Here is a 26,036-nt window from a genome sequence, read left to right as displayed (position 1 = left end):
GGCTTAGCAGAAGTGATGTAGAAAGGAGTACTTAGAACATGCAAAGCAGGAAAAGCAAATGAAGGAATTAAAGAACTAATTAAAATTCATTCATTAAAAGAACTTTTGCATGATGTAGGAGAAAAAAAATGTGCCAGAAAGGTCATACTTTTCTTTCTTAATAAGTTAGGTGGCTCTGCCTATTAGTATAGGTAGTAAAAACCTTTCAAAAAAAGGCCTATTTTGTCATTCATGTAAGAAGTTAAAGCAGCCTTTCTTCACTCATGTTCTTAACTTCCCAAACAAACCAGCAAACGACAAACCAAAACCCCCCCATGCTTACTTCTCTCCATGGATAAAAACATGGGTTTAAAAAAGCCTCTGATGTAAATGATGTTTTGAGGCTGCTGAGAGTGGTGTCTATAACACTAACTTCACTAACTTTAAACCTTCTGCTTTGAATTATTGGCCTGATTTTGCTGCCTCACTGGGTACTTTCTACACTTGCTTCTAACACAACTGTATTTCAGACTCTAACTGAAATGCCTAGATTAGATTATTTATTTTAACAAAGATAATTCTTGCTGGATGAGACATTTTGCTCTTCTTGAATCCTTTTGGACAGAGTGCCAGTTAAAGCTTAGAGCTGTCTTACTGATATTGTTGATATGTGCTTTTTTTGTTCTCTGTACTTTTCCTTCCAGTGTAAGCATCTGTGCCCTCTAAAGTGAGCAGAGTATTTGTGGATTCCTATAAAATTCCAAAAATTTCATCACTTCTGTCTTTATAGTGATCATGTATAACTTATACCTGCTCTAACATTATCCAATTTAACTAGTTTTTATCTCTGATGCTTTTGTAGCATCCCTGAGCCTACCAAGGAAGTGTTGGGCAGAGTTGTTGGGCTGTAGCAGTGATCACCTGTCCCTACCAACTGTTCCCGTGGTGTTTCCCATACCTGTGTTAAATCTGCAGCTGGTGGGGTTTTTATGTGGTGCCAGTCACAGGCAGGGCTGGAATAGGAGGTACAAAGTGCATTGTTTGAACTCTGTGAGGGCATCTTATCTCTAAGCAGTCATGGACTTGGCAGTTCTTGCTTTGCTTTGTGGATGCTGGGACACTCAGTGTGCTCACTTTTCATGTAGCACCTCTTCCGTTTTAAACAAACAATGTCCTGCTCCCCAAAATCTTTATTTCCTCATTCTGAATATTCAGTCCATGTAGAGCTCTGAATTAAGAGGCTTTTTAAAGAAGTGACATCTCAATTTCTCACTGGCTAGATGTATAGACACCAGGACCAAAAATTAGGGAGCAAACCCAATCCTAATATTTTTGGCCTGTTCTTGTTGTCACAGCTGAAGCTTGTTTTATGAATAATAAAAAATGAAATTTAAATTGTGGTGGCAAGGCAGTATTGATTGCATAAGCCATTTTTCAACCTTTTAGATTCTTAAGATGCTAACTTCGGACGAAGTAATTATTTTTGTCTTTTTCCTGACAGCAATATTAATTAGAGTTATTTTGGTTAAAGACATATTTTTCTGTTTTCTACACTTACAAACATAGATCATTTACAGGCAAGAGATTCAGAATAATTGTTTTTCCTGTTCTTGGGAGTTCCACTTTGGGGTCAGGGATTTTTTTTTTGTCTTACCCATTAATTTATACTTTTGATAAGGATCCCTCACCTGTCATCTTGTATTGAGCACTGGACTTCTGAAAGAGGAATCAAAGTTTTGTATTCATAAGCCACCTTCTAGATAGGGATATCTGGTGTTCTTACCCATTAGAGCATGTGGCAGAGATTTTTTTTCATGTTTTAGAAAGCTGCAGACCTGAGGGAAAGAAGAGTTTCAGAGCAGACAAGAGATGTGCAAATCTCCCACAGCTGCATCACAAGTTGAGTGAGTGTGGGGTTGGGTCCCTGGGAGGTCACTGCAGTGTTTCTCCTCCATCCTGGAGCTGCTGGCTCTCTGCTATCTAGGGCTTCAGTTTGATGCCTGCTTTGATGGCAGAGTAGCTCTGCCACTCTCAGAGGAGAGGTCTGCCTGGGGGTGCCTGTGCTCTCAGGTTGTGCCATCAGCTGTGCTTACAGGTGGTGGTAAGGTGAATTATGGAACTCCCACAGATGAGGGAGTTCAAAGGGGGAAAGGATTTGGTAGTGACACCTGGTTTCAGCTGTGAAACTACAGCCTCAATTCAAGTCTGTTGGTCAGTTTTCATGTTTGCTGCTCTCCAGTTGCATCTTGGCTTGAAAGGAATATGTTCTCTAAGCAACTAAGTTAATGCATTCCTCTTAGAGACAGGCAGTCTATAAATAATCCTTAAAATAAACAAACTTTGCTGTCTGTATCAATAGTACAATTTTAATCTATTTAAAAATTGTTTTAGATGAAACTGAGTTACCATCAAGTGTAGCTTATCTTACATTCAGTATAGAATGAGAGGTAGACCATAAGTTAATTTCTGTGCACTTTCATGGTATCTAGATTGTAAGCTCTAAAATAGATTCTGCAGGGACTCAGCCCTTTTAGAGTTGGGCTCTTGTGACAGTTGATAATTTCACTCATGTCCAGTAGTATTAAGTTTCTAGGGTTGTGTTGTTTTAGTCTTGAATCTTATATTGAGTACTTTTGGTGTTTAAAATCATGCATTTCAAAGGTTGCTCAAAGCAATCTGCAAGTTGACTTCAAAACACTGCAAAGAGAATTTCGGTGTCCAGGATGTTGCAGTGTCCACACTGAAGCACTGCAGTGCACAGATGTGGTGGCAGAACTCACAGGAGCACTGGTGTGAGCAAGTGGCTGCAGAGCACTGGATTCAGACCTTAGTGTGTGGTTAATCACATCACACTGTAGGACTCTACTGAGCTGTAAAAAACATGGATGCTTCAAACGTTGCTCTAATTCTGTTGGTTAAAAATTTTATTCTGAATCCCTTGTTCTCTTTTAAGTAGAAAGTGGCTTATCTTAAGAAAGGAAGCTTAGGGTGGCAGTTGTGCCATAGCTGAGGGGACACGTGCTGCAGGAAGTGGCAGTGTGCTGGCACCCTCAGCTCTGAGCTGATCTTGGTCAAAAGTCTCAAGAACTTAGGAGCAGGAAACACATGCACATGGCATCCCCATTCTTTATTGCCTTACCTACTTTAGCCATTTGTATTTTGCCAGTCTAAACTTTCAGAGCCTTTCTGTGTTAATAACTTCCAAGGTGTGAGATGCTGCTCTGTGCCTCGTGTGGAACACTGGGTTTGGGTTTTGGTGGGGGTGAAGAGTTAGATGAAGAAAGGCCAGATAACCTGAAGGAGCCTGTTCAGCCCACTCGAGGTCACCAGTGTGTGTTGTGGGTTCTTGTGGGCTGTCCAGAAAGAATGCAATTCAGTTTGTCCCTTTAAGTTGTGAAAGAGTAACTAGAAGTGGTTGCACTTGTGTTTAATTCTAAAATAATTCGTTTTATGACTTTAGAAAAAATGTTGACCTTTACCCTAGTGTAGTGGGTGTTTCGTGTTAGTCTGCTGTATTTTTGAATGGGTGCAATAAAAGACTACTGCCTCTTTAATTTACATACTGATACAAGACATTGCTGAGATCATCTGAAAATTCTTTGCAGATGTTACTAGGGTCTAAAGCTAAACGTTCAAGTTCAAAATGGTTAGACTTTGTTCTTTTGTATGAGGCTGTATGACACATTAGTATGTTGCAAGGGTTCTCTACCCTGCCTTTTACAGTGATCCTGACTCCTACTTAGTAATTTTTTAATTTTTACTATAATTATTCTAGGAAGATTAATTTAAAAGCAAATTTCTGAAGCTTCATTTATCTACCTTTTTAGATTGAGACAGTATGCTGATGTAGCACAAGAAAATGTTCTCTTGAAAACCACATTAAAAAAATAATTGTGTGTTTAATCCAAACCCTGCAATAGCTCCTGCTGAGAACAACAACAAAAAAGGAGTGATCTCTGGGTAAGCTTGTGGGGAAAATCTGTGGGAACAAATTGATGTCCCTTAGCTGATGGTTAGATATGAAAAGAACATGTTTCTGGAGTACTGATCTGTAGGTCTGTCCATGGAAGGTGGTGGGACTGCTTGTCCTCACCCAGCTGTGTGTGATCAGTGCTGGTACCTGCTGTGTCACCTGGTGGTGTCACAGTTGTGTGACAGGGCCCCCGGTGCTCACAGCCCTCAGAGTGTGATGGAAATGTCCTGGCAGCAGATGATGCTGGAAGAGCTGCTGTGCCTCGGGGTGAGCAGGAGTGCAGCAGCTGCAGCAGAGCAGCACTGCTGCTTCCAGCTCTTCTGTGCAGCTGCAGCCACTCGCTGTCCACAAATGCACAGCCTAGAGGGAGAAGTGTCTTCTGAGTAATTCTCTCCCAGGATTCAACAATCTGAGGGTGAAGCATAGTGATTTTCAGTTATGTGCCTCTTCTCACTTCCTTTTTTTTTTTTTTTGAAGGTAAGTTACAGATCTGCTTGCTTGGTTCAAAGTTGCTTTTAACTCACTTAACCCAAGTGACTGCAGAAAACATTTTCCTTTCTTTTTGTGTATCTTAAGACTCTTTCTTGTCCTGCGGTAAAGAATTTGTAAGGAGTTCTCTTTTCCCTGCTCAGCCCATTGAAAAAAATTGAAACCCCACAACCTCATATATAAACCAGGTAGGCTAGAAAGGACCAATGCTGTGAAGCTGGATCAAGCCTAGCTTGAAATTTGATGCATAAATTCCTATTTTTCCAATGCTGATTTGCTCAGAAGGGTAACAGGACTTTGTACATTGACTCCTTCCCCCATCCCTTTTATTGTGGTCTATGTCCAGTGGTGATGAGTGCCACAAAGTTCTCTTTATTGCAGATTGGTGTGAGTGTCACAAAGTTCTGTTTATTGCAGAATCCCATTAAAAAAAAAAGTTTTATTTCCATTTCATTCTTCCATTCTTACTTCAAAGGAGTAAAGTAAGATTTAGACATATAGGAAGACAGCTTCTTTAAGAGGGTGAGGCTTTTATTATATGCAGGTCATGCAAAACAGTTCCCTTTTTGTTTTAATAAACTGTGGTGCATCTTTTATGTTCTTTGATAGATGGGACTAAAATAAGATTTTTTCTAGCAAGCTAATCTGGTATTCATGTTTTCACAGCATCTTTGCCAATTTTTGTGTTCACTGACTTCTTAAAAATGTCTTTGACTTATATATTAAATAAAATCAAAAGGTAAACAAATTAAAATGCTAGTACATTAAATACTTTTTTTTAAAGTATTGATTTGTCAGAGATGGAGCAGTACTCTGCTGGGGTAGATAGGCCAGTGTATGCTGTCAGAGATTGATGTTTATTTACATCCTGAGTGCTGCTGATTTCCTGTCTGATTTCTTGCTACAGCTGCACACATAAGGTCCTCCTGCTGCAAACTAGTGTTGAACCACATGAAAAATTAACTTAAAGTACTGGTGAATTGGGTAATAAAGCTAAAGGTTAAGAATTCTAATATTTGCCCACCAGTGGCAAGATTTTTTTTTCAGTTTTTTTTTTTTTTACAGTAATTTGTATAAGTTTATTTTGTGTCTGCATTTTACTGCTCGAAGAAAACATTCAGGAACATGACCCTTCCAGAAGCATTTTGCTGAGCAGACTGAAGTCCCAAAAACCTTTACCTTCAGGAATTGTTTTCTGGTACAGTTGGAACAGCTTTCTGGCTTCAACCAGAACACTTCGGTTTGGTTTCTTTGCTTTCTTTGTGCTGTAGCATTTTCTGCAACAGCAATTTTGTTGAAAAGAAGAAACAAGACAATCTGTCCAGGCAGTGGTACTGTGTAGGGAAAAGTTGTAGTGGACTCCTAGCTGGAACAGATACTGTAGCATGAAAAACACGAGATATTGGCTCTGATGGCTACAGGGTTAAAATCAGGGTGAGGGGAGAACAAAAGAGTAACAGTGATGCCCTGAGAGTAAGCTACTGTTTTAAAGACTAAAGTAACAAAATGAACTTTTTCAGCCTCCCTGCTCAGTTTGTCCTTACATTCCTGTAAGAATTGCGTCAGGCTGGTTTGTTGAGGTTCATGGCAGAAAACCACTGGTACTAGAGCTGGAAGGGGAACTGCTCTGTATGTGCTGCTGGGCAGTCCTGGCTGTTTACTATTGTAGTGTTGTGAGCTCTTTCTAATATTTCACAATGTCTCTTTAAAATTATTGCATGGCAGCTTAGTTGTGGGTAAAATCTGCCCAGGTGGGCTGGAATAAGAAGAAAACAGTGGGAAGTGGAGTAGGGGAAGAGGGAGTGGCAGAAGAGCTTTGGAATATGAGATGGATGTGAGTTCTTGGCTTAAACCAAAAGAGGCCAGGTGAGGCCAGTCCCCCCAGCCTGTGGCATTTGGCTGTGTGTCACTGACCAGGCATGCCCTGAATTTTATCAGCTGTGCAGAGCAATGCAAGGTAGACACAGCAGCATACAGCTGCCAGTTTTCTGTGAGAGCCTTCGTGTGGCACTAATGATGCTGCCCAGTGTGTCCTAGACAGGGTTTTGCTGTGGAAGCAAATACCCTCAGTAAAGTGAGGAGAGAGGATGCACCCCTGGCCTGTAGTTAGCAAGGATCTGGAAAGGATTTTGAAGAACAATAAGCCCTCAGCTGCTTTTACCCCATGCTGCAAGGGAAATGCAAGCAATTACAGCCCTAACTAATGTGCAGTTCAGGTTGCACATTCTGGGTTCTATCCTTGCAGAATGCAGGTTTGTGATTCCTGCAACAAATGCTTCTGTGTGGCTGTGATCTATATTTATGTAAACTGGCATGCTAGGTGGGCACCAGTGTGTCAGACTTTCTGTGGCAACTCCACTTTAGCAGATAATTATCCTGTTGGCATTTGCACTCTTAAGCATTAATCTGGGTCTGTTTTTTCTAAAAGCTTCTAAATCTTAACTTTAGATGGACATCCAGATATTTCTGGGCTTTTTCTCCCTACTGGAAGAACAGCATTTCATGTTGCATTTTAACACTGCAAGCTGTGTAATCCTTTGCAATCAAACTTTAATTCACTTTAATTCACTCCTCTTCATTTGGCCTAAGTAACTTTTCATACTTTTGTACCACAGTGTATGACTGTGCAAAAGAAGACTGGATTAACAACAGAAATCTTCTGTCAAGAGCCAGTGTTGAAATTCTGTAGTTGTTGGAGTGTTTTCCGTGGTGTAATTTCGATGTAGCTGTAACCAGATCGTGGTTTGTGCTTTGCCATGCAAGAGCACTTGGACGGAAGTGGCAGCACATGTCACCAGGCTTGCTCTGAATGTGTGTAGCTCACCACTTCCTCATGCTGAAGTGAAAAAGCAAAAGAAACATCAGTTTCTAGTTCATTTTAACCTCCAAAATGTTACAGTTGCAGAGGTACTTACAGCCTTTCCCTTTATATTCTTCTTTTAGCTTTGAAATAAATAATCGAGAATTTGGGTGAAGTTCATACTAGAAATCTTAAGTTCTGAGAAGATATTTTTTGTGCAGGTCCTGACTTTTAGAAGTCATCAAAGGAGTGGTTGTATAAATCATTTCAGTGCTGCAAGGAAAATGAGTAACCACGAGAAACCAGTCTGTGCAAGAGCTGGATTGGTGCACATGGGGAGCTGGTGCTGCAGTCAGGAGTCTTTCTCAGAAATCCACCCCTCCAGGATCAGTCACTGCTGTGCCTCAGCTTCAGCAGCTCACAGTGCAGGCAGAATTCTCTTTCAGCCACAGCAGTCTCTGAATCCAGTTTTCCTGCTAGTTGTTTCCCAAAGCTTCAGGCCTAGACACAAATGAACTTTTAGAGCTGATTTAATTTGATGTTGCCACGATAAAATGCTCTTTCCAGAGAACTCCATATTTGTGTTTCATAACCTTTGAGGCCAAAACAAAATCTATTCGGGGCAAAGGTTATTTGTTTTCAGATCTGAATACAATTATCTGTGATTTCAGCAGCTGTGATTGCACCTAGTAAGGAGAAAAAATTTTACAACAAGGGAGGCAATATCCTCTGCAATGTAAAATGGAAACCCTTGCTGAAATTGTGTTACATAGGATAGGGGTTTTTTGAAAGGGCATATAATTCTCATGTCATTTTTAGAAGAGTGTGAATTAATTAAAGTATCTTTTTTCTTACCAGTAAATCTTGTGAAATTGCAATTGTACTAGTAATCATAGCGTTTTAAATTAATGCAATTAATTTTGTATGCTGTTTAAGTGCTGATGTGGTAGTTTTGCTTATAATTTGTAGTCTAACTAATGAGTTGAGCTACATATCCATGGCACATTAAGTGGCCAAAAGTTGTTATTTTCAGTATATTAAAATAGTAATATTGCATGTGAGAAGAATGAAATTCAAATAACTAATGAACATTGATATATTCAGTTTCTGCTGTGGTGGTGTAAAAACTCCCATAGTTTCCTGTTTAGTGGATGGATAATTTTTAAAGCTAGAAACATCATTTTTCCAATTAAGATACTCTTGATAATTGTAAATGAAATTATGTTTTAAGAAAGTTTATTTAATTTCTTCTAACTTACCCCCATCTTTTACAAACTACAACTAAGTATCAAGTAACTAGTTAAGATGCAGTGAAGAAAAAGTGGGTCATTTGTTTCCAAACCAATTAATTTGGAGGATACTGTCACAAGATTGAAAAATCTGGCAGTCATGTAGTAGTGAGACTTGAGCAGTCTCAATTTGAATTTAACCTATGTTGTAATACAGATTTAGAGATCCAAAAGTTAAAGTAGTTAGGATTAAGGGGCTAGTCTGTTTGGAAATCCATTTCACCCCTCTAAACCTTAAAAATACATTATTAAATCCTTCTGAATTAATTTTTTCAATCTTTTTTTAAAGCCTATGGCTTAAAATCTGAAATTTATTTTCAAAATCATTCTGAAAACTGATGGGTAACATGTGGAAGTATAAAGGGGAAAAGGAAAGAAGTGTTTTCTTGATGCTTTTTGGAGCTTCCTAGAAAATCTTAAGTGTCCCCAAATTAGTATTCTTGGAAAAGGAGTCTTGTATCTCCTGTGTTGTATTACTGTTACTGTGATGTCTGATTAGATTGCATCAAACATCAGTTTTTAAAAGTAGATGCTGGCTTTGAAAAGGAACTGAGGGGTCACAGGATGTATTTCTGACTGAGCCAGAGGTACCAGGGAGTTGACTTAAACTGCAGGGAATAGTCAGATGTTCAGGAGAAATACATATTTATACTAGTGACCTTATTGGTGTAAAATGGAAGGACCTGGAGATCAAGTCTTCCTCTAATGATCTTGACTAACTAGTACTGAGTCTGAGTTTGGCCTGCTTTCATTGTGCAGAATAAATTATCCTTATTATATATTATGTGGATGTTGGATGCAGCTGAGAACTTTGTACATTCTCAGCACTTCCAAGAAATGGCAGCTTCAGAATGGTTCTTTTGACTAAGTTTGCTTTTACCAAATTGCCAAAAGGAAACTGAACACTTCCTTTTTGTTTACTGCAAAACTTAGGAGTGTCTCTTTCTCTGGCAGGAATCGACTTTAAAATCAGAACAATAGAATTAGATGGAAAGAAAATCAAGCTACAGATATGGTAAGTATTCCAAAGTAATTCAGGTTTTCAATGAATTTACTTTGAGAAAGAATACTTGAAAGCTTTTGAGCTTCAGTGTACCAGGAGTTTCATACCTTTATTAATTGACTGTTCATAAGGTTTATGCTTTCTCCTGGCTTGCCCTTGGAGTGGTTCTGCTTCAGTAGCACTGGAAATAGCCTGCTCACATGCAAGCATTACAGCAATTTCCTAGTTTATCAAAAACTGTCCTCTTAAATGTGCCTTTAGCTTTTCCTTGTGGAGGAGAAATATTAACTCAGTAGCTGTAAGCTAAAATATGCAAGCCAATAAAAGGTAATCTCCTCTGGTACTTTGATACCTGGTTGTACTCACCAAGGCACAGGTGAGTGCTAATTCCTTGCGTGGTGGCTTACTAGAAACTGAGTCTTCTGGGCCAGAATCCTTGTGACTAAGGAGGTGCAGTGCCACAAGTGGCTGATAAAAATGTTCTGTCTGTAATATAGGTTAAAAAAGCTGGGTTTTGTCAGGCCTTTGGGGTTCAGCTCTCCCAAGGTGTGGCTGGTATCACCACATATATAATATATCCAAGCACTTGGGTCTGCTGGGTCACTCACAGACAGGTTCTGCTTTCAGATCAGCCAGGACAGAACACCAGCACACTGAGCTGTAGTGGCTGAACTTAGCAGCAACTGGATGTGACAGTGCACTATCCTGAAATATTTTATTGCTGTGTGTTTTAACTTCTGTTTAAGACAGGACTTGGATGCATCAGTGCTTTTTATTTTTAATTACTGGAGGGCAGGGTGTGTACTGCTGAGTTTTATTGCTTGCATGAAAACTGGAGGGGTTTTGTGGTTTCTGGTGCTGCTCTAACTGCTGATGTAAGGAAGGTAGCTTGGGAGTGAGGAGACTGCTGAGGGCTGAAGAAACTTGTGCAGACAGCCAAAGGTGTGTTTTTCCTAATGAACAAGTATCAATGCATTGTTACTCTTTAATAAGGCATCTCATGAGTGTAAAACAAATCCTTTTTTTGTAGGGATACAGCAGGCCAGGAGAGATTCCGCACAATCACAACAGCTTACTACAGAGGAGCCATGGTGAGTGCTCACACTTCAAAAACCTAAACACAAACACCTAAACACAGCTAGTGGAACTGGTTTGCTGCTCCTAAGTTTGTGTCGTGTAAGTCTTCAGTCTTGTAAGGAGTGGATAATTGTGGCTTGAGAGGTGGGGAATGAAGTTTGTGGTTTGGTTGGGGGTGTACTCTTTGTTTTTCCTTTTTTTAATGTGCTGGTACTCAGTCTAGGCCTGTTTTTTGTGATGAAACTTCCAGCCCAATTGTCTTTTTTAATATAATTAAAATTTCTGCAGATTTTAATAAGTTACCAAGCTTTAATCAGAGAGGTTTTTTTTTTTTTTTAAATGCAGTCAACACCTCTAAACACTTGAAGAGTTTAAAAAATGGATAATGAATTCTTTTAATATTAAAAGTGTGTTTCACTGAATTGCTTTTCCTTCAGCCAGTAGAGAATGCAATGTCTGGGCTAGAAATACAATCACCTGCAACACCTACTGTTGTGTTTTCCTCCACTGAGAGTGACTTGAAGTCAAATAATTGACTTAAAGCCTGCACCCTTGTGGTACAATACTTGTAAAGGTTTTTAATGCTATGATTTGAGATATTTTATGTTGGGACACCTTTAATTTTGACTTGGTAGTTACTCCCTGTTCTGCTGTTTTAGGTTCTTTCAGCTTTGTATGAACTAGATCTGTGACATTCATAGGCTGTGGGTCCAAATAACTCCACTGTCACAGAGCACAGGGAGAAATAATAATGGTTGTGGCACTGAATTAGAGCTCTCCTGTGCTTAAAAAGGCTTTTTCACTGGCCTGGTCTTCTCCCCAGCCCATGGCCAAGGACTTATATTTGTCCTGTGGGGAATGATTGGAAAGGCCCCAGGAAATGGAGGTGAACCTTGCAGTCTGTCCTCAGTGCAGTGGCCCTGTGGTTCCCAAGCTTTGCTGACTGTTGAGATCCCATGCCAGTGTATGTACAGAATTGCTGAAAAGAGCTGAAGCTTCTGGGAGAGCCCCAGGGGTGGAAGTTTCTGCTGGCCCCAGCAGATGGGAGCTGACAGGTTTGGTATCCTGGACTGCTTAAAGCTGCTGCATCTAAGTGTGGCTTTAACCAGAGATCCTGGTGGCTGGTGTAGTAGAGTTTCTAAACTTGCCCTGACTGTAGGCTAATAATTAAAAGCTTTGTATAGGTGGAGTGCTTAACCTCTAACAGTGACAAAAAATGTTAAATAGTAATACTGTGGGTAAATTCCAAGCCATGGCATAATGCCTTGAGAAAAGACTTACCTATAATCCAGTGCTGATTTTTTTTTTTTAAACTATAATTAAAACTACAGCATACATCAAAAGTCAGCCAATAGTACTAGCTCATCTAACTAGATTTTCCTAACTTTATTTAGGGAATTATGCTGGTGTATGACATCACAAATGAAAAGTCTTTTGACAACATTAAAAATTGGATAAGAAACATAGAAGAGGTAAGTGCTTCGTTCCATCTTGTGATTTCCCTGAGACAAATAAAATCAAGTAATTACTCACTTCCATTGCAGTAGCCAGCATATATGACCATGCACCACTTAGTGGTAAAGTGCCTACTGTTACATTTCCAGAGCAGCCAAATGCCTGTGCATGTGTGCAACCTGCTACAGAGCTCATGGCACACATTTGATCTATTACAGTACATGGGCAAATGTAATCTAGGAGTATTTATTCCTGCCTATTTTAATTGCTTGTTTCAAGAGTCAGCCTCTCTCAGTAATGCCTTCACATTAGATAATTTCTCTAAAATAAAATAGTCTGTTGTGGAGGAGTTTGACACACAAGTTTCTTTTCAACAATGATGCACTTTGTTCCTGAGAGATGACTTTTTCTTCTTCCAGCATGCCTCTTCAGATGTAGAAAGAATGATCTTGGGTAACAAATGTGATATGAATGAAAAAAGACAAGTCTCAAAAGAAAAAGGGGAGAAGGTAAGATTTGGTAACTCACCCTAATTAGAATCCTACTTCCTGTAGAATTTTAGCTTCTGGGTGTATGATATGTTTTAGGCATGTGAGAGAGAATGGGTCTCAAATCTCGTTTCAGAAACTTTTACATGTATAGGATGCCAGGTTTGGGGGTTTTTGTTTTTAAATAGCACATAACTGTCTTCAGGATTGAATAAACGTAATGGTACTGCTGTGTTGAGGGCAAGATTCTGTAAAGAATGTTGACCTTTGCTATATACTGCTCTATACTATATTTACTATGTCCTATATAGAGCTGTAGAATACTTGCATGAAGTATTCTAGAGCTCAATATAAAGTTCTCTGTATAGTTTGACCATGCTGTACTCAATTCACCATGGTGATTACTTATTCTAGTTATAAGTGCTGTTACTAAAGCTTTAAGTAATTAATTAGTTGTTCTACAGAACAAACAAGTGAGGAAGAATACTACAAAACCTCTCATGTACAGCTGAAGTAGTCTAGCTCTTGGTAACAGCTTGTGGGATGGTTGCATTGTAGTTCTCTGGTCCAGAATCTGTATCAAAAAAGATTCTACCTTCATGTTTTTTTAGAGCCTAAATAAGTATTTTGGTCAGAAATTAATGTCCTTTTTTTGCTTTGTTTTGACTTTATGTGTGGGTATGATGAGTTCTAATACTTTATCTAATTATCTCTAATGGTCTTGCAAGATGGGATGGTTGCATTGTAGTTTTCTGGTCCACAAACTGTATCAACAAATATTCTATCTTAATGTTCTTTTAGAGCCTAAATAAGTATTTTGGTCAGAACTTTATGTCCATTTTTGTTTTGTTTTGACTTTTTGTGAGGATATGATGAGTTCTAATACTTTATCTAAAAATCTTTACGTTCTTGCAAGGGAAAATAGAAGTGAAACTTGCTTGGTTTGGTTTTTAAAGCTTGCTGTAGCATGCAGCATCTATTCTATTAAGAACCTGAAACAATACTTTTGCAAAGGAACTTCAAAGCCACTGAAAAACTTTAACCTCTCTTCCAGTTAGCAATTGATTACGGAATCAAATTTTTGGAGACAAGTGCAAAATCCAGCATAAATGTGGAAGAGGTAAGAGACGGGTGCTACACTTGGGTGCTCCCTGAATGACTCCTGTGGAGGTGTGCTCCATGGGCTGCTGGGCTTTCTCACCTGACCTGGGACCTGAAGTCCCACCTGTACTCCTGGGTCTACTGCTACAATCCAACTGTTCTGGTTTTCTGGTAGTGTCTGGAATTGTTTTAAAAATGGGTGTTAACAGAGTGGTTTACTTACTGTTGAAAACAGTTGTCTTCGATGTCTGTGCCTTGCTACTTAAATTTCAGGTCCTTTTGGGCAAGGAATAGGTTTAATTTTAGAGCAGTGCCTTGTGCAGGATTCTTTACTTTCAGGGTAACATGCTACTGTGTCACAGAGCCTTCAGGTTACTACTAAATACATGCTGTGCAGATGAGGCTGAAAATTCATGTATTAACCTGAACACCAGGTCATGAGCTCATGCTAGAGGAGGAAGAAGACTCATAGTGCTATTTATAGATTTATAATCTCTTTTCCTGCAAATAAATTTCGTGCTAAACCCACAAGATCTCTGTGAGAGCTTAAGGAAATAGAGTGGGAAGGAAGAGTGGCCCAAGTCCAGTCTATCTTGCTATAAATCACTCGTGTTGTCTCAGGGAGGGTGGGGGAGGATCTGAGCTGTATAAGAAGTGTGGGCAAAAAAAAAAACTCTATCAAAGGCCAGTTAAATTAAGATTTATTCATCCAACAATGTAGACTTGTGTTATCCTTATACCTAATAATTTAAAAGTCTTTTTATAGGATTTTTTTTTTCTTTAAAAGTCCTGCAAACACTACTTAATTCATCTCGTGCATCTGAGAAGTTAACTAGAAATTGAAGACATTGTTACTTTAAAATAACAAGAGGGGTGTTGTGCCAGCCAGGCTGGTTTTTTCTGATTGTGGGGTCATTGTTGTACAGGATAGAGTTAGAATGGACTGATCTGCATTATGCTGCACCTGGAGTAGCTTGATCTGATTTTCAGTGTCCTTGTGATTCTTAGAGCAGACTCTGGAAGTGGGACCATGGGGAGTCAGTACCAGAGGGGAGACCTGAGTTCCTCTGGAGGGTTGACTTGCTCTGTCATGACATGGCAGTTTCATTTTAACCCCTGGGCATCATGAAATGCACAGCAGTAGTTTGTGCTTACTCCAGAATGTTTGGCTCTCTGAATGTTTTTTTTAAATTGTCACATGAATGGTGAAGAAAGCATTAAAAAATGCAGCTGGTGTAGGCATTTGGCAATCACCAATGGTTTGGTTTACTTTCCACCAAATACTTTACTTGCAGGGAATTTACACAATTGTGACATTCTTGGGATCACAAGAGAAATAATTTATTTGTTGTGATTTATTTACATTAAATGAGTGCCTGTCTTTGGCTATATTCCAAACACAATGAGAGGGGAAGTGTTTATTCTTCTTACATTCTGGAACTGTCCTTTCAATATTAGGGTCTCCAGACAGCCTAAAGTCTTGCTTTTTCCTACTCCTGGAGAATTGCAGAACTTTCCTGCTACAGAAGTTTATTTGCTCCTTCATACGTTGAAATCTGGGATGCTGAGATTTGCCAGAGTAATTATTCATGGGTTTTTGTCTTTAATTGAGATACTGGAAGTTTAAATAGCCGTATAGATAGTCCAGAGTAAAAATTTTGGAGGACAGAAAGCAAGCTAACCTTAATGTGAATTCCCAGGCTTGCCCTTCTCAGACCTCTCTGGGTTCCTAATTGTGATGCACAGTTCAGTTTAGGGGGTAATAAAAACAGGATTAGTAAATGCAACCTTGTCTTCAGCTGATTTTTCTTTCTCCCCCCCAGAGGTATGCAATAGGAAGGTCTGTTCATTTGCTTCAAAAATTGGCGAGATGAAGGCTAAAAATAAATAGTTTTTTCTTCTAAAGGACATTTGCTGAAGTTTTAAATATACAAATATTGTACATAGAGTGTCTTGCAACTCAAAGTGCTTCTGGTGGCCTACAGAACACTGTATTGTTAATGTATCTGTCTAGTCCAGGTTTATAATGTCCTTAATGTGTCTTGTGCCTAACTCTTGTTTTTCTTTTATTTCTCCTCCTCACCAGGCGTTTTTCACACTTGCACGAGACATTATGACAAAGCTCAACAGAAAAATGGTTTGTATTTCCAATTAGCATACAAACTAGATAGAGTGAGAGGACAGTCTCATAATACTGAGTAGTAGCCCTACCAAAATCTCCTAGGGATTTACTAGATAAAATTTGAGCAGTGATTTATCACACTTTATTACACATCAGTGCATAACTATTCATTATTTTGCTTGAACATTAACATTGGGCAGCCTGAAACTGATGTGTTGTTCCAAAATGCAATAGTGTGATCCGTGTTATTATGTAGTCTCTCCTCCAGCTAATTCTTGAGATCTGGGTTGTTATATAAATGTTTATTTTTTTTTAACCAAGTGATTAATGAAGTCTGGATAACAGAGGAGCTCAAGTTGAATCAGATCTCTGCTCTGGTTATTACTTTGGAAGCAGAGGAAGTGGGAAGGGAGACTAGGAAAGCTCTAGATGCTATTTCCTGCATTTCTGATGTTGACACTCTTCTCTCTTTCAGAATGACAACAGTTCATCGGGGGCAGGTGGGCCAGTAAAAATAACAGAAAATCGATCTAAGAAGAGCAGCTTCTTTCGATGCACGCTACTTTGATGAACTTCTAATGATAAGACTGCAGCACACTTAGAACCTTTTCTGCTTCTTTGAAAGCACAGGGTCACAAAGCCTCAGAAATAATACCACCAAGCTGCTGCTGAGAGCTCCATTGAACGTAGACTGCGATACACAAATACCAAGCGGATTTTGCTCACTAAGCCTATTGACCTGTCAGGCTCTTCTTTCTCAGATATGGAAGCTATGAAGTGGAGACACAAATGCAAGATTTAACTTGTTTTCCTTTTTTACTTTCTGTTTTATTGCCTGTTGCAAAAGCTGCTATGTTTCTTTTAACTTTGCACATCCATATTGGCCTCTTACTGCCTGTTACAGCACAATCTTACATTTGTATTTGCACAGTTTGACTTGTAAGTAAGATTCTTAACAGATTTGTGCACAGTTTTATTTCTCTTTTTAAACAAATTTATTTTTAAGCAGAAGAGCCAGGGGAAAAATTGAGTCTCATTTCCATTATTTTCTATGCTGTATACTCATGGCCATGCAGTATGGATGTTGTTGCTCTAGTGATGAGAATTACTGTAACAATTGGCATTTAACAAATTTGTACAGATTTTGTCTCTTAGATGCACAAATCTGTTCATGCAGAAGCTATGGCTTCTATTCTGAATGTAGTATGCTTTCCTTTCTTTACCAGACTTAGCAAAGTTGTGTTCTGAATTGCCAGTCACTGTCTGATTCACAGATGCACCTTTCAGTTATTTGAATAAACACAGTGTCTTTCCTCACTTAACTTCCCTTGTTAGCTCAGACTGTCTGCTCCTTTTTTTTGTTTCTGATGAGGAAGCACACTCTGGATTTGAAATCATCACCACAAATTGGCCTCATCACTATCACTTAAGTGGCTTGTGGAAGCTGAATGCATGAGTTTTGAGTAACCTCTTTGTGGATTCACTTGTTGAGAAATGACTGCTTCTAAAGGTGACTTCCATTTCTACTCTTAATTCTAAGGATAGTTTGTTAATGTCTGTAAGCATTGGCACTAAGGAAGCCTCACATTAGGGCTATAATGTACTCCTAGTTCTGCAGTTAATGCTGAATGTGTGTCTTTGGTCTGCTCAAGCAGTTGTTTTTTCATCAAAAACTGGTACAGTGACCTAGACTGTTAGAAGCAGAGGTGAAACATAGTTGCCTTTTTTTACTCAACTGAGCATTGTATAACCTAGTCTTTGTTCTACTACTTTTTTATTGTCTTCTGAAAAATTTCCTCAATGAGCAATTAAAACAGGTGCTTTAGTTCTGTTGGTGTGCCAAACGTGGACCATTGTAAGCTTTAACTACAAGTTTGTGTCCAGCATGTTTGCTGTTAGGGGATGGGTGTGTTCTGTCATTGTCAAAGGAAATGTCTGACATGCTTTTGCTTCACTTGGTTGTCTGGAGTCGTAAACAGTGAGTTAGTTGTTACCACAGAGAACCATTTTGTTGTGTCAGGTACTGAATTTGTCATCTCTGGGTCTGTTTGAAATAGTTTGAAAGCGAACAGGCCAATAGTGTTAGATGTAAAGCTTTTAATTTTAAAGGGTTTAACCTTAGTAGCTGGTTCCATAAAGTTTTAGGTGGTTATCAGCCTGTCCCCACACGTGGTTTAATAGTAGTTCTTGTAACTAGATGGTGGATCTCATAAACTGCTGTTGCTGCACTAGAACAGAGAAACCTTCATGGCAACAAGGTTTAGTGAAAAAACAAAGCAACCCTAACTGCTCTGTTGTCTACCCTTGATGTTTTTCTTGGACAGGCTAAAGCAGTTATGTTTTCTGTATGGTTAAAAAAAGTGCTTCTATACAGAAAGTGTTGTGACACCAATTATGAATGTTGTTTATTTTCAGTAATTTACCTCTGACTTACTTGGTGTCGTAATACTTTGATTTTTATCTCAGGGGTTGTCTGCAAACCAAAACTGACATGTTCTGTGTTTGGCACTGTTTACAGAATGCTTTGTATTGTTTTTCCTGTCTTCACTGTGTGGTTAAATGTTCATTCAATATTAGTCTCCATGAACTTCCCTTTGAAAGAGCCTGTAAGTAGTAGAGTCTATGAAGTGCTTCTTGAAGCAGCAGCGAATTGGGGTATCTGCTCTGTATGGGGGAGGGTGGGATGGAGAAAAGAACTTGCTATTTTCTTACATTTAGCTGTGCTAAACTGTACATAAATGTGAGGTAAGACCATAGGAAATTCACTTTATGCATGAGAAAGTACTGCAGTAAATATTTCCCTTTGCTTATTGTTCGTGTACAGTTCATCTTTTTCTATTTGTAGAAGAATTTAATGCAATTTTGTTGTCATCTGCTGAAACTGAAGAATTCTAATTTCATGTGATCTTATGGATAAGGTAAAATGCAGATTTCTTTCTTTATGTCTTTGCCCCCACCCCACTTCTCCAGCAGTATTAAATGGCTGAGTGGCTGCACTTTATCAGTGTGCTAACTTTTGGTCAGTAGAGACCTTTCTGTGTACAGTCTGCCCTGTCAGACGTGGGGAATGTGCTGTATCTTAGCATGCAAATCAGCTGTATGTTTTACTGGGATATTTTAGCTATGGTTTCCTCTAGACAAGCGGGTGATGATAATGGTATGTTCTGCCTATGCATCAGATGCTGGGTATTACAGGCTTTTCTAATATCACTATGATTGTTTTGTGCAGTCTCTGTTGTTACTTTGCTCAAGACTATATAATCTTAAGTTTTGAAGGACTCTTAACTATACCTCAGTCAACTAGTTAGTACTCTAATGCCCATTAGAATGAAAGTCATATACTTATGATTCACTTAGCAGCAATTGTATTTCTGTTTTCTTCCAGAAATTGCCATTAACCTTGCAGGAAAGCAGACATTTTTGGGTGGATTTCAATAAAACAAAAATGCTGCTTGTGCTTTGGATTTTAGGAGAACTTTCCCTCAGCCCCTTGCCTGTGCACTATATCTTGACCTATGTTTTTCTAAATGGTTTTTACAAAAAAAAAAACCACCTGAAAAACAAACTGGTCTCAGTGCTTTGCAATTTTAGCTTTCAGTCTGTGCTCAGCAAAACATGCACAAGAATTTTTTGTTGAGTGTATATAGAATGTGTTATTGACTTATCTGGGAGTTCTAATATTGCTAAAGCTTAAACCACTCATGAAACTTAATGCAGCTCACTTTTCTCTTTGGGGGACAGTCTCAAAAACGCTGATTGAATTTTCAGACCTGCAGTTCTTTTTACAGAATATTTCCCATTGTGACTTTCTCATACTAGTCTGCTGAAGTTAAGAGAATTACGTGAATCATTTTCACAACTGAATAAAGGAGTCTTGAATGTACATATCACATTAAAATATTGTGAAAACATAATGATTTGAAAGTCCATCAATAATATGTAAAATGCATAAATGTGTTATTTGTGAAAATGCATCTGTTGTTGGGTTACCTGTTAATGTAACAGAATTTTTGCAATGTTAAACTTGCTAAGGATTGGTCTGTAGGTAATAATAGGTCTTTTTTCTCCTCTGTTCATTGAACTGCTTATACCATTCTCACTCTTATAAATAAAACTTGTATTTCTTTCTTCCAAAAAAAGCAGGATTTACATTGATTTTTCTTGTTTCTGGTGAATTTAACTATTTCAGTGCATTCCTATGGCCTTACGAACATTTTTGCAAATAAAACTTCAATTACCATTATTTTAATGCTATATAGCTACTAAATTCAGAATAAAAAGTATAGTCCTTGAGAAAATGCTTAATTTTGAAATAGAAGTGTTCTGCTGTGTGTGTTTAAGCACATTTTACCTCTGGTATAAAGGTGTAATGTGAAAAGCTCCTGCAGATAAAAGTGAACTTGTCATGTGGTTAACTTGTAAACCTAATCATTAAATGTGTATTGATGTATATAGATAAAAAAACCCAAACCCAGCTCCTAAGAAAACCTTCATAGTCCAATAGTTTTATTATTTCATGTGAACTTTTTTACAATGTGTGTCTCAAATAAAAGTTACATAATGAAAAGCATTTTTGGAGTATTTTGTATGAAATATTCCATGTAGTTTTTATACAGTTGGCATTTCCACTCTACTTTTGATGCATTTGTTGTGGAAAGGTGTCCTGCTGGGTTGTATCTGTAAAGCTTAGTTTAGTGATGAACCACAAGGGATTTTGTCTGTCTTTGCTTGTTCCTAAACTTCACTGTTCTTTAGAGTTGTCCAGAAAAATCCTTTCATTCTGTAGTGATTGCTTAAATCTAAGTATATTATTTTGATGACCTTCAGTTTCCTAGGAAACCATTTTTCCAGACATTTAGTGTCATGAAATGCCCTTTTAAAGTAACTTCTGAGCAATGCCTGTAAAGGTAACATGAGACACAATTTCCAATTTGATTAAGAATTATCTACTGACTTAAGCTGTTCACATTCTCCTTTTTTGTGGTTGTTTTAAATCAGCATTATTTGAAAGGTATGACTCTGAAATAACCTGGAGCACAAATATTGCATCAATATAGCAAATATTGTTTGTCCAGTGTCCTTCAACTGAGGAATAAATCCCAAACTGAGGGATTTGGCAAATACTTGTTAGCTGTTATATGAGCAATAGTTTTTGCCTTCCACATTATTGTGATTTGGCAGCAGCTCGCAACTGGTCCAAAAATTAGCAAACCTAAGGAAAGAAGGGTTTTATCTACCCAAGACAAAAGGAAGTTAACGGTTGAGACATCCTAAGAAACTCAGGGATAACAGATAGCTTCTCAAGTGTATTTTCTATGTGCTCCCCTCATCAGCTGTGTTTAGCTCAAAGGATAGATTGTCTCCACCCTTAGGAACACAAAGCTGGAGTTCCCTCCTTGTTGCACCTTACTATTTCTTGATTCTGGTTTGCTTTGTTGCACTTGTTTTCAGACTTCTGGCAGACCAAATTGCTGTTTTAGGAGCAGCTGTTTAAGCATTCTTACTTATGCCCTAGATCTGAATTGGGTTTAGATGCTCAGCAGTCCTTAAGTCCTCACAGTAGTTACTGACATTTTAAGTACATTTGCATTCTGCATTTGTTAAAAGGAAATAGCAGACATACTTACACTACATAAAAATGGTGATTTATTACAGCTTCTGTCTGGATCTATTTGTGGTGGCAGACTAGCAATTATTACACAAATACTGCCCACCTGTAGATCAGAGGCAAGTTGGTACACATGTAGAATGGATCCACTTTTTATAATGTGGTAAATTGCCTTTTTCATAAATTATTCTTTTTACAACTTGGTTGACCAGCCTCTCGTAAGAATTCTTGAACTATACCAAAATCATCAATATAAAAAGATTTCATAATAATTTTTCTTTAGAAAGATTCTCATCTTCAAGAGATGAGATAGATAAATGAAGCTTTTATCTCACCATCTGGAGATTTAAAGAAAAGGCATGACATGGAATGCAAAACCTACTGAAAGGTTGTGCTCTTGTATGTGTTGTAGTTGCTTCCAAAATTTTTTACTGTGTTCAGCAGAGCACATCAGCAAGAAGCTCCTGGTGTGAAGAAAAGCTGCACGAGTTCTGAGCACATAGCTGGTACTTACTGTTAGTTCAATTTGTGAAATAAAGTTGTAAATTATGAGCAGGATAGGAGCATTTTCCCCATCTGAGGAATTAACAGGTTTAATCAGCTGTGGAAAATGTGTGTAACTTAAAGTGTGAATACACTGTACTGCCTCCACTGTGACCAAGAACTCTGTGAACATCCACTAAGTCTTGAGAATTTCACCCTAGTTAATCTTAAACATCTTCCTTGAGTGGGTGCCTGAGGTGCCTTACTGCAGTTGTGACCTTTTCTGCCTCTGCCACCCGTCCAGAGGCGCGTCCATGACACACAGCTCTGTGTCCCAGGGCCTCGTGTTGGTGCTGGGCTCTCAGATCCCTGGACTTGCTTCCAAACAGGTTTTGGTTTCTCAGGGAAATGCTGCCATTGTGCTCACTGACCTTTCTGCCTTGGTTTAACACCTTTGTAGAACAGCATGAAGGGATGATGCTCCTGAGACTTCCTTTGGGACAGGAGCTGACGCCCTTCACTGCATCCTCTCTTTCAGTGCTGCCTCACCCACAGACATTTTAGTATGCAGTGGAAAAGTGCAGACTTCACTTACCCAACTCACTACAAGTGAAAATTATAAAACTTTTTAAGATAAGGTGAATGTTTAATTTATTTTTATGCTGTTTGCAAATCTGTACTGCTACTTTTACTTACATTTTTTTCCTTTTTTTTTTCTTTTCCCTTTTTTTTCCCCTCCAGGCAACATAGGAACTAACTAGCTCTGGTCTGTATTGTAGATGAAGGACAGAATTTCTTCAACAAGGCTGAACAACTTCTGTCCCTGTCTTAATGCTGCTGAATGCTTCTTCTGAGCTTCCTCACCCAAACTGCAATGACTTTGTAACCCTCACACTTGTGCTCTGAACCAATAAAACACAGGCAAAAGGCAACCACATGTGTCCTATGTACAGTTTATATGGAACTTTCCAGAACAGGACTGGTAGATGTACCTGAAACTAGGAAATGGCTGTGCAGCTCCTTGTATCAGCTGTAACAAACTAGCCCTTAAAACCAGGTGTTGATTAATTAATTGAGTTCTGCTGTTTAGGCAGCCGGCTGCGTTACTCGGCCACTTCTTCGTTTGCTTGAAGGGAGGACGGGGGCAAGCCCAGGGCTGCACGAGGCTGGGCGGGAGCCCTGCCCTTTCCTTGTCTCGGAGGAGCGGCGAGACCCGCGGCTCGCCTCGCTGAGGGCACCGGCGGTGAGGCCTCGCTGAGGGGACCGGGGAGGGGATCAGCGGCGGGACCCCCAGCCTGTCTCGGTGAGGGGATCAGCGGCGAGACCCCCCTGCCATGTCCCGGTGAGGGGATCAACGGTGAGGCCCACTCCCTGTCTCGGTGAGGAGACCGGCTGTGAGACCCCCGTGCCCATCCCGGTGAGGGGATCAGCGGCGACATCTCCCTGCCTTGTCCCGGTGAGCAGGGCCGGTGGTGAGGCCCGCTCCTTGTCCCGGTGAGCAGGCCGGCGGTGAGGCCCCCGTGCCCATCCCGGTGAGGGGATCAGCGGCGACATCTCCCTGCCCTGTCCCGGTGAGCAGGCGGGCGGTGAGGCCCGCTCCTTGTCCCGGTGAGCAGGCCGGCGGTGAGGCCCCCGTGCCCATCCCGGTGAGCAGGCGGGCGGTGAGGCCCGCTCCTTGTCCCGGTGAGCAGGCCGGCGGTGAGGCCCCGGGCCGGCGCAGGCCCCGGGCCGCTGCCTTGCCCCTGGCAGCGTGAGGCGGGCGCGGCTGCGGTCGGTGCCGCAGCCCCAGGGCAGGCAGGGCGGAGGGCGGCGGCCGCGATCGGGGCAGAGGGCGCGGGCTGTCCGCGGAGGGGAGGCCCGGGATGGGGACGGCTCCGAGCTGCGCTTTTCCGAGACGGCGAAAGCACCTCCCGCCCGCGCCGGCCTCTCCTCCGTGGCGAGAAAACTTAGGAATCGTCATTGAAAATTTTAATTCTATTGAAGTTAACCCTTGAGCTTTCTTTCATAAAGACGGCCACCTTTTGGAAAGAAAGAGAATTTAAAAAGAAGTTTATATTTCATTTATCTCTGAGGCTATAATTTCAACGTGCCCCACTTCTCAGGGTAAGACACCCTAAGAATTAAGAGTGGTGTGGTTTGCTGGAAACCTGCTCTTTGTTATTTATGAAATACCCATGGAAAGCAAAGAACAAAAGAGGAAACTGGTGAAAATTGCCTGCGCCACCTCTTTCAGTTTCTGTGCAGCAATTCCGAAAGGAAAAGCCCTCCTCGATAGTCCTCCAGAGGGCACTTGACCTCAGGCTGAGAAAAAGGTTACTAAGGTTTTGTTCAATACACTCCTCCAACAAAATCATAGAGGAATGATGATATAAAACCTAGCAAATATTTTGCTTTTGTCTGTATTTTTCTAGTGGATTAATTCCTGGGATACTCTGTAAGGCCTGGGCAGCCTGCACAGAAGCAGTTAAAGTTTCGTTCTGTAAAAGCAGCTTTGGGCAATCTGCAGGAATAGTGACCCAGTGAACATAAATGCATAGGATCACAGTGCCTGTGCAAGTATGAGGTGTGATTATCAATTGAAGAGAAGGGGCTGCTATTTGAATTTATCAGTGAAAAATGAGAGGCATCCAAAGTGGCTCACTTTTTATTCACAAGTTTTGACAGCTGTGTGTGTTACTAACTGATAGGAGCCTCCTTAGTAAGCTATTGTTGCCATTGCTTAAAAACCATTTGGTGTTCCTGGGAAGATGCTTAGGTCAATAGTATGTAACCATTAAATTTATATTGTATGTGCCTCCAAAAATGTTTTAATATACTAAAGACCATAGGTAGCTAGTGTGGTAGAAAAATAATCCTTGAGTATAACATTGACTTTCAATTCCTTGTTCCATAGTAAGTGTTCTGGAATTCGTGCTTATTTTTACATTTACTTTTGCTATTGTTTCTAAACTTGACTGTATGGTGTTGAGAGGAAGTAGAAGTGACAACTTCTCTGGCTTTCTCATGTGTGAGTCACTAGGTGGTGCCATGTCACTTCTCTTGAATCAGAAACTATCTTACACATTCTTTTTAGTGACAGTTGTTTGTTGCGTTTTTAAAAGAAAACAAGTGGTCTTCTGAGTTCTTTTTTTTTTAACTATTGGGGTTTTTTTTCTGGACTATGCAATATAGATGTTTTGAGTTAATCTAACTAATATATTAATGAAAAGGTGAAAATTTTAAAATTCTGGTCTTGTAAATTGTCATAAACTTTTAGTTTTATGTTCATTTACATGTTTTACTGATCTAACAACAAGACCAGGCTTGACAAGAATACACCTTTTAAACGTAGAATTGTTTGAGGGTCTTTAAGTATCTGCAGCTAATGTGAATTATGATTCACCTCCTGCTTCAGTGGGACATAGTGGTTTTCATCCACTGACAGCTCCTCTGCATTTCTCTGTGTACTGAGACCCAAAAATAACAGAGTTGCCAGTGGCTCATTTATATCTCTTGCTGTAGTTCTGGGGTATGACAGAAACCACTTGGTGCAGTTTCGTGTAACATGCTTAAAGTTGTTGGGGGAACAGTTGTTTCATAATTTCACATAGAAAAGGTATGTCACACAATGCATGTGACAGTTGGGTGCAAGTGATGGATATTATTTCCAAGTTTAACCACTAAATTTTCTGTTTAGCTATCAGAAATGGAGAGGCTTCCAAAACCATTTTTTGCAAAATGGATTGGACACCTTTTTGTTGTGAGAATGGTAAAGTAGAACTTTACATTCACAGGAATGCTTTTCATTAATAAAATTACTTATTTTGAGAAGTCCTAATATAGGGTTTGACTTGCTGGCCAGCAGTTTTTTCTCAGTGAGAAATTATGTTATAAAACTGTAACTACCATATTGTGGTAGAAGGTGTTTTACAATTTGACAAGGTGCTGTGAGTTAGGTTCACTATGAAACAGCTTTATCAGTTTGAGAATGTTAAGAAAATTAATCGACAAAGACCAGAGGTTTATGTCCAAAAAGGAGACAGAGGAGTCCTGTAACTTTACTTGTTGTAATAAAGGGGGAGGTCATGGGGCATTCCTCATGGGGTCTTTCATATTTTTAGGGGATGCAGCCTCCTTTTAGTCCTGATTTCCTGGCCCCATTTTCCCTCCCTCTTTCCCCACTGGCTGAG

The 26,036-nt window shown here is 39.7% G+C and overlaps 1 protein-coding gene across 9 annotated transcripts in view; it reads left to right on the top strand.

Moving 5' to 3' along the window:
- RAB8B (RAB8B, member RAS oncogene family) overlaps nucleotides 1-22,793 on the top strand; it is a 29,443-nt gene extending 6,650 nt beyond the window's left edge. The window contains exons 2-10 of one of the 9 annotated variants that reach the window (XR_005629119.1): nucleotides 9,485-9,545; nucleotides 10,564-10,624; nucleotides 12,005-12,082; nucleotides 12,485-12,574; nucleotides 13,608-13,673; nucleotides 15,741-15,791; nucleotides 16,252-16,276; nucleotides 16,407-17,286; nucleotides 18,622-20,346. Coding sequence is in view for 7 of the 9 variants with exons in the window: in XM_039723040.1 (XP_039578974.1) it covers nucleotides 9,485-9,545; nucleotides 10,564-10,624; nucleotides 12,005-12,082; nucleotides 12,485-12,574; nucleotides 13,608-13,673; nucleotides 15,741-15,791; nucleotides 16,252-16,276; nucleotides 16,407-16,552 (578 nt within the window). In the remaining 2 variants the exon portion in view is untranslated. Of the gene's footprint in view, nucleotides 1-9,484; nucleotides 9,546-10,563; nucleotides 10,625-12,004; nucleotides 12,083-12,484; nucleotides 12,575-13,607; nucleotides 13,674-15,740; nucleotides 15,792-16,251; nucleotides 20,347-22,608 lie in introns of those variants that run through there. The other 8 variants (XR_005629120.1, XM_039723046.1, XM_039723043.1 and 5 more) reach the window with 8 other exon arrangements.
- Nucleotides 22,794-26,036: the final 3,243 nt, after the last annotated feature.

The sequence above is a fragment of the Passer montanus genome, unplaced genomic scaffold, assembly GCF_014805655.1.
Source record: "Passer montanus isolate IOZ18808 unplaced genomic scaffold, ASM1480565v1 scaffold5, whole genome shotgun sequence".
NCBI lineage: Eukaryota > Metazoa > Chordata > Aves > Passeriformes > Passeridae > Passer > Passer montanus.
The sequence above is the reverse complement of the archived record's forward strand: the minus strand, read 5'-3'. Positions and strand labels throughout refer to the sequence as shown.